The sequence below is a fragment of the Trichophyton verrucosum genome (assembly GCF_000151505.1).
Source record: "Trichophyton verrucosum HKI 0517 chromosome Unknown contig00178_1.f1.exp, whole genome shotgun sequence".
Lineage (NCBI taxonomy): Eukaryota > Fungi > Ascomycota > Eurotiomycetes > Onygenales > Arthrodermataceae > Trichophyton > Trichophyton verrucosum.
Genome location: NW_003315540.1, coordinates 15778 through 23874, shown reverse-complemented (window position 1 = coordinate 23874; position 8097 = coordinate 15778). Strand labels below are relative to the sequence as shown.

The 8097-nt window shown below is 46.6% G+C and overlaps 2 protein-coding genes across 2 annotated transcripts; one reads left to right on the top strand and one right to left on the bottom strand.

Annotated features, from left to right (window-relative positions):
- Window positions 1-2220: 2220 nt before the first annotated feature.
- TRV_01847 (NDT80 / PhoG like DNA-binding family protein) lies at window positions 2221-3801 on the top strand (the record flags this gene model as incomplete). Its single annotated transcript, XM_003023968.1, has 1 exon — window positions 2221-3801. One exon carries the CDS (start codon window positions 2221-2223, stop codon window positions 3799-3801), a length of 1581 nt encoding a protein of 526 aa, XP_003024014.1.
- Window positions 3802-3950: 149 nt separating this feature from the next.
- Window positions 3951-4538, bottom strand: TRV_01846 (uncharacterized protein; the record flags this gene model as incomplete). The annotated part of the gene is made up of 2 exons (XM_003023967.1): window positions 3951-4180; window positions 4358-4538. The coding sequence occupies 2 exons, from the start codon at window positions 4536-4538 to the stop codon at window positions 3951-3953; spliced, it is 411 nt and encodes a 136-aa protein (XP_003024013.1).
- Between the last annotated feature and the right edge of the window lie 3559 nt (window positions 4539-8097).

Sequence of the window (8097 nt, the reverse complement as noted above, 5' to 3'; positions counted from 1 at the left end):
GACTCCCTCCCCCCCCCCCCCCCCCTTACGACGTAAATTTTGGTTTAAAAATAACCTTCCATCTTGTTTTATGATTTTTCTTTTCTTTCTTGGGCGATTATAGTCTCCCCATGACGTCCAACAACCTGGTCAAGGGACCCTCCTCAGCCCTCACGCGCGACTCCATCAATACTCTTTGAGTGGTTGCGATCAATATTCTCACCATCCTTCTCTCACACATACACACACACACACACCTGCTGCGTACTCCGTACGCACACGCGCGCTCACACACACCTCCAGTCCCCACGCCTCTCATCAGCCTCTGAGAGACTGCAGACACTGGCACATTCGATCTTTTCCCACCGCTCTTGTTTATGATCTCGAAAGCTTAACTACCAGACAGACAACCCAAACAGGCTGGTAGCCAGGCCTCTGCCTAAGATTCTAAAAGCGGCCAATCACCACGCCACTTGGCCAAATTCCATTATCCGGGCCATCTCGGTTTATTGGTGTCTAAGGATAAGAGAGAGGCCTCTGCTCTCTGGTCAATTTTATATTTCAACCTTATTCCTCTTCCCAAAGCCAAGTCCTTCCCATTTTTACCTTTGTTGATCATCCCCAGAGTGAGCGAAGGCCTTGATCTGACAAATGAAGCCTGGTAAGCTTAATTTCATCTGGTGCTACTTGAAAAATAGTTATCCGGAGCTATTTCCTCTCCATCTTCATCCCCTTCTTCACTGTTGACCAGGACTCATCCACGTTTTTTTGCTATATATCCCTTTTATTTTCATTCCTCTTTACTTTTTCTTCCCTCCCACACTGGTAAGGGTGACCCTGCCTGCTTTTTTTTTTTTTTATTTTTATTTTCTTATTTTATTCTTTTTTTTTTTTTCCTTTACCTCCCCCCAAGCCTCTTCCATTACCCACTGTGGAATCCCGTACTGTAGGCTCCCAGCTTCTCTTTTTTCCACCTTAACTGCATGACATGGTGTACCCATCTTGTATCTGGTTCTGCAATAAAGGTGTGATATTAAACAGCACAAGGTTTAATCCTATTGTTGGAAATGAAAACGCTCTGGCTGTTGTTTTTCTTAGAGCCTTTCCCCTGTGCGTGTGTGTATACTTCCTAACAGTTGCAGCAGATATCTAATATCACTGTTATCTCTAGGAAGCTAGAAAGCACTCTTCCAACCTTGTCACTATCTGCTTACAGACAACATCCAAGGGAGACTGACACTTACGATTTGAGTTGCGAGGCTCTTTTTTTTACTAAAGATATCCCCCAAAACAAAAGAAGGTCACGAGAATATCTGGTGCATCAGACCTATTCCAGGCATCAGAACCACCTCTCTGTCTACCTATAACTAGACACCTACCAAAGACCAACCACCTCCTTTTCCGCAATAATACGGCCACGGACTCACAACCCTTTACCATTGCTATAGGGGCAGCATGAGCTGTAAGTTGATCTATTTACTATGATTTATGAAGTGTCTTTATTTTTTTCATGAGTTTGTCCTGTCTGTCTACAATGTTCCGGCACACCCACCCCTTATGACTCCTGATAAACATTGGTTTTGACCAGTCTACCTTGACATAAGCTTGGCTTTTTCATTTATAAACCCTTCCCTCTCTTCCTCCCTTTTATTTTCAAGTATAAATCTGCTCGTTTCCTGCTCTCTTTCTACCCCTCATTTGTTTTGTCCGTGTTACGTGGCTTGTTTATTCACATTTATTCCAAGCACACGAATGCACAGCATCTACTATCAATTTCATTTCCCCTTGCTGGAGAGACTCCCCATGCTTTACTGTGCCCTGGATTGAGAAGACCAGCCAGTTAACTAATAGTCAGGAGGGAGAGAAAAGAGCCCATGATTCTTAGCTTACGTGCTAGTGAACTCACATCGGATTTTATAGACTCAACCTATCCCTCCCTGACCTCCAGGCATTCTCCAGAATCAACCTCCAGCTCCCTGTCCTCAGCTGCCAGCTTGAACTCTTCCTCCGCGTACTCTGCTACGTTGGACGTGGCATCTGCTGCCACTACTCCGCCGTGTATATCGAGGAACGAGCTGGACCAGAATATGACTGATTACAGACTGCATAGTGTATCTGCGCTGTATGTACCGATGCCGCAAGGTAAACACCTTCCTTATGTTCTGAATTGGTATATCTGACAAATTTGTGTGTTTTGGGAGGGATAGCTGCACTCAACCACAACCTGGACTTCCATCCACAATGCAATCTTCTGGAGGAGTTTTGCCCGCCTCTCCTGGTATGATGCCCAGGGGAGATGGCTACCATCTCCAATACCATCAGCCTGCCAGGAGCGTGTTTCCAAACTCCAACGGACTTGCGATGAATAACCTATCCCGCTACTCCAATTATCAGACAACACGACCGATGGATATGAACTCGAATGCACAGGGTGGCACAATGTTTGGTGCTTCCGGGGGCTTTGTTTTCGACTCACCAGCATCAAGGCAATCGAGCTCGGCAAGCCCTGAAGCCCCACCGTTCCACGAAACCACCGTCTTGCACAATCTGTTGATAAACAACCACCCTGTGAGGCCGGACATCAACGCGAAGATTCACAAGGGGTTCTTCCAGGTGGACGGTAAATGGACCTGTTACCGGCGAAATTACTTCTCCCTATCATGTTCCTTCACTTTGCGGCCTTGGATCCAGATGCAGAGCTCTACTCCATACATTCAGCTTTCCAATGGTACCACCCCGAGGGTCAAATCATTTGCCATGGCCATTTCTGCAGTGGTTCATGGACAGGAAAATGAGGTGCGGGAGCTTGTCCAGCACACGCCAAAGCGTGATAAGCAGTCCGAAAGACGCCCAGGCAAAGTTTCTCTCGAACCACAGCCACCACCATCCTTGATGCTTAACGCAGGGCCAGTGAACAACGGCCATCACCATATGGCATTTTCGATGCCTCCTCAGTCTCCCATGCATTTCGACTGTGGCTCTGCATTTGGCAGCGGTCACTCTCAGGCGGTACAGACCGCACCAACATCCCATACCTTTGAGCGAATCCAGTTCCAGAAGGCAACAGCTAACAATGGCAAACGTCGTGCGCAGCAACAGTTTTACCAGCTGGTGACCGAACTTTACGCCGATGTCAGTGATCCCAACTCGAAATCGTCGCCACAGTGGATCTTAGTTGCGAGGCGCCTTTCATACCCCATGGTTGTCCGAGGACGATCTCCCGGCCATTACAAGGATGGACGGCGTGAAAGTACGACGAGCATTGGACCCGAGAGCGACACCGGAGCTTCAGGAGACGGGCGAATGAGCGGTCTTACTAACGGGATGGTGCAAAGCACACGGCAACCGCCTCCTTTGCTTTCTACGTACGACCAAAGCCATGGCCGACGAATGACAGCCACCGATCAGCCTCCATTAACCGCAGGATCCCTAGTTTCTTCATCATCTTCTTCACCCGGGTTTGACTTCGGAATGATGAACGATTCCATGAATCCAATGGAAACTATGAAAGACACCAATGTTGACGCTTATGGCCATCAGTCGTATAACTCGGCTTCAGCTGTTCAGCGAAAGGTATGCATTGAACCGTCTGGCATGCGCAGCCACATGCCTGCTTTCAATGACCCAATTACTACAACAAAAAGCCAGGATCCACAGGATGGCGGATATGTCGAGCCTTTCGAGCCAATGGTTTCCCTAATGCATCATGACAACGCAGACAATCATTACTTCAATCGCCAGGATGACCATGGGCTGAGGAACGGAATGAAAATGCATAATTCCTACACGAGTAGACCGACTGCTCACTACGCTCGTTATTAATTTCTCATCTTCAACCGCCTCTCCTTATCCCGCACTCCACAAATATCACTTCATTTCCCTAAGTTTACTACGCCCTTCACTCTTTACGACTCTCTTCTCCCTGGCTGATTACACGCTCCCAAATTATGGCATGTCTTTGAGGAATGTCCTCACTTTACCTCTTTTCCTTTATACCCGCCCTCCCCACCTGTTGCATCAAGACATTCCACCATCAGCATACCAAGGACCGGCTGTCCTTTCTCCCCTTTGAAGACACTGCACACTGGTCTTCGGATGGCCATTTCATGGTAATGACTTGTATTTTTGCTTTTCCGTCTGGGCGCATCTTTTCCTTGAATATCTCTTTTACCTCCTTGACCCGCAATTTCCTTTGTTTCCACTACTTCTTGCTCCTTTCCCCTATTTCTCTTTATTGAACCTTCGGGCCTTCGACATTAATGAGAGATGACAGCCATGATAGCGACTGATCGTTAATAATCTAACTCAACACTACTCTGGACTCGTGAGGAGCTTATGCCTCCTTTCTACTGCAGACCGTGGCAGCTTCCCGACCTACAGCTGCCCCAGAAGCCAGGCCCGATAACTTCTTCAATGCTTGTTTCCACACAAGGCCGAACCTCAAATAACGATGACTCTTTCTTCTCCACAAGCGACACTGCCTTGATATCCTCGAATTCGCCGGGTTGACCGACCTTTTGTACTTCATGTATGTTATGAATGGCTATTCTGCTTCTCATGATTAGGGTTTCAGCACCTCACAAGAAAAATGGTGAGGAAGAAAAAACAAGGAAAAAAATTATAATGATGATTTGCATGTTATACTATTGTTGGAGGTGCTGCAGTTTGATGACTTCCCCTTTTTTGCTTGCTTGCTTGGTTTCATGAACCCGCCTTCTTCTTCTTCTTCTTCTTTTTCTTCTTCTTTTTTTCCCTAATACTTTTTCTTCTATTAATTGGCAGTTAGGGTTTTCTATACTTGTTTATGGGTGGGAATCTTGAGGGCAATACGGTGAAATGGACATTTGGTCAAAAAATGGGAAAGGGATGGATTACAAAATCATACATAGGAAGGCATCTTCCGTCAAAAAACGTTGAACTTGGGCCCCTTTTTCCTTCCTTTCCACCTTTTACTTCCAGGCTTAGGGACATTTGCTTTCTTTTCTTCAGCCAATTACTGTTTGATTCTCTTGTTATTGTATCTTTTTTTCTGAATTGATGTGATGACCGCTAGAATTTTCTGCCTCTAGCTTATGACTTGATGTCGGCGTTTTTTCAAGGGCATATACCCCTATTCCCATACCAATTATTCTACCCCATCCTATCTCCTTTCAAGATTTGGGTCTCCTCGTTTCTCCTGGATACGAACCAGGCTTGTTCGCGCAAGGATTGTCCTGGCTTATTTTTCTCTACGTGTATGTTTGCTAAAACTGCTAATCCTCAGATAGACCTGAAAAAAAAAAACTCATTTAGGGAAATCAAGATTGTGATAGGAGAAACTAAGATCCTACATTCCTTCAATTATTTTATCTTCGAACCTTGAACTAGAACAATCTCTGTGTGGCCAGCCGTGCCGTGTTGAGGATATAATGGAGTGGAAAAGTTTGGATATAGGTATAGGTAATCTAAAGCTATCTTTCCCCGGACATGGATAGATAGGCAATGGGGAGGTTGGGAAACTTGGAATTCGGCCAAGGCCTTCTATCCGAGAAAATAAAAAGATGAAAAAAAGGGGGGGATGCATGAAGGAGGAGGGGAGTGTAGGACAATCCACCGGGAAACGAATCGCAGAAGGTGGTTGCTAAAGTGGTTCGCCTGAGCTTCCCACCCCTTCTCCCATATGTGATACGATCAGGGGGACAAAATTATGCGCCATGACAGAGCAAAACGTAGCCGGTGAGACCCGTAATAGTTAGCTTTAGGAAAGAGGTCATTCTTTGCAACCCAAGAGAGATGGTTGACAATAAGAAGGTCGTTATAATAAAAAGAAAATAACGGCCAAGTAAGAGGCGGAACTAGGTTGGGTTCCACTCTCCTGGCAACCGTGGTATCACGATATGGCTTCCATGAAGCCGTCAAGGCAAGCAATGGTGTATAAACCATGGTAGCTTTCGGCATTGGTGGCATTAAAGCAAAAAGGAAAGAAGTAGAAAAATAAAAAATAAAAAAAAAAAGAACAAGAGCATCCACCTAAGCTTATTATGGAAGGCTATTTCAAGGAAGGCCGCATGCTGCATGTTAGCCAAGGCATCTCTGATAATCGGCCGACCAGAGTCCATCAGCACATCCATCATCATGCTCGTCATAAATCTGCCGCCCTTCGTCGCCAGCTAAAGACAAGGCAAGGCGGTGTCCATGCTGCATAAGATTATGGAATGGAGCGAATTCGAAAAGGAAAGAAGTAAGCAAAAACCAGGATGCTTCGGGAGGGAAAAGAAACAACATCAAGAAAGGAATATTAAGCGCCAACTATTATACATGGGATTCTCTGGCTCAGAGTCCAACGAAACGCCCAAAGGAGTATGGTGACATGACACAGCATACTGCGCCACTGCAACGTAGACAAAATGAAATTTAACAATGTCATCGTCGCGTTGTTTAGTTGGGGTATCCCCGAAAATAGCAGTAAGAAACCACTTCTTCCGTGCCTTTGCCAAGCAGGCAGGGCAGAGCCGGGCGGTGCATCGAGATGCTCAAAAAAAAGGGAGAAAAGATGGCTCCTGACCAAGAGCTGAGGACAAGGAAGGGTGTGCTCAAATTCTGGATGCCAGGAAATAGTTGTAAAAGAAAGGAAGAGACTCATAGCTTCGTAAGCTCGTGAGGGGGGCCTGGTGAGTTGGGTAATTGGCTGAACGACGGGGAGAAGGATGGTCAAAATAGCTTTGTGGTTTCACAACGGTGTATCCCGAGACCGGCAGTAGAACAGAAATGACGACTCCCTCCTCAATTGCCTAGTTGATCACCCATCCGAATTGCTTGCTTTCTCGTTTCGCCCTTCTCTCACCATCCCTCCCTTGCCCGACACTCACGCCTCCTAGCCAAAAGAATAACAAGAAAAGAAAGAAAGGGAAGAATAGGAGATGCCTGTTGCACGCATCCTTCTTTGCCAATTTTCTCGACTACCCTGCTTCAAACCGCGTTGGGGACACGCACTCGGAACTCAAAAATCCGAACTTGTATCTCTTCGGGCGACAGACGACGGACAACGGAAAAAGAGAGGTATAGCTGCTGCCATTATGCGTATGCGTATGTGGTGTCGTGTTGGCTTTCCCTGAAGCTCTTTCTCCACGTATTGCGCGCCTGCGTAGAAACTTCCATCGGACATCTTTTCCTTTCTCATTTATCCACTCTCGAGACGCTAATCGAGAGCTTCCGATCAAGCTCTGCTTGCTCCTCCTTTGACGGGGTCATGCCTAGCGATTGCTCGAGTTTGGGTGATGCCCACATCCCAAAGGCTGCGTAACCCATCAGGCCTAGGCCGAAAAGAAGACGAGTCCGAGGTTTTAGCGAGCGGTAAGATCTGGTGATTTCGTTCAATTAATTCAGCGCAGCCCATTCCACTTCATTCAGTTTGCCGCCTTTTTGAAGGTTAGAGGAGGGCAAAGCTCCCTTGCTGGCCTTTCGGATATGCGATGCAAGGCTAACTAGCGGAGTCTTCATTTTTGCTTCTTTCTGGATAGGTGCTTACATACGTCCAAAATGACATGGTGTCTTGTGTCTCAAGAGGCTGGCTGGCTGCAAATGTGCGTGATTGGCCTGTCTGGCTGGTGATGATAATGCTGTGTTCGATTGTTAAAAGGGCGAAGTCGAGACGTTGAAGTTTGATAGAAGAAGCTCGGATGCTGCTGGCCCAAAGGAGTTTAGCTCGGAGGATGACTTGCATGAATAACGTTCGCCGCTCTTCACCAAGATATAAAAAAAAAGAGGACGCTCAGGGTGATTCAGGGGGCACAACTTGGTGAGACTCGGGCGCCTTGTAGACCCGGAGTATTGCTTGTAGCCATTGCTGCATCCAACGTATTTGGTTGTCTTGCAGCTTATCCCTGCCAGTAACCAACTGGTTTGCTCGCTGGCCATTGAAGCCCCGTCTTCAGCATATCAAAACCCTTGCCCCTACGCATACATACATAAAAGAAGTAACTGGATGTCGGATATGGACAGTAAACACTGATATCTTCATATGCCTCGTTAGGTAAGTGTCCAAGACCTGCAAAGGTCTGACCGCAATTCTCCCGCTCCTTTCATCTAATCTCATTCATCTCGCCTTGCATATGCACTGACAACTCGATCTCTCCATGC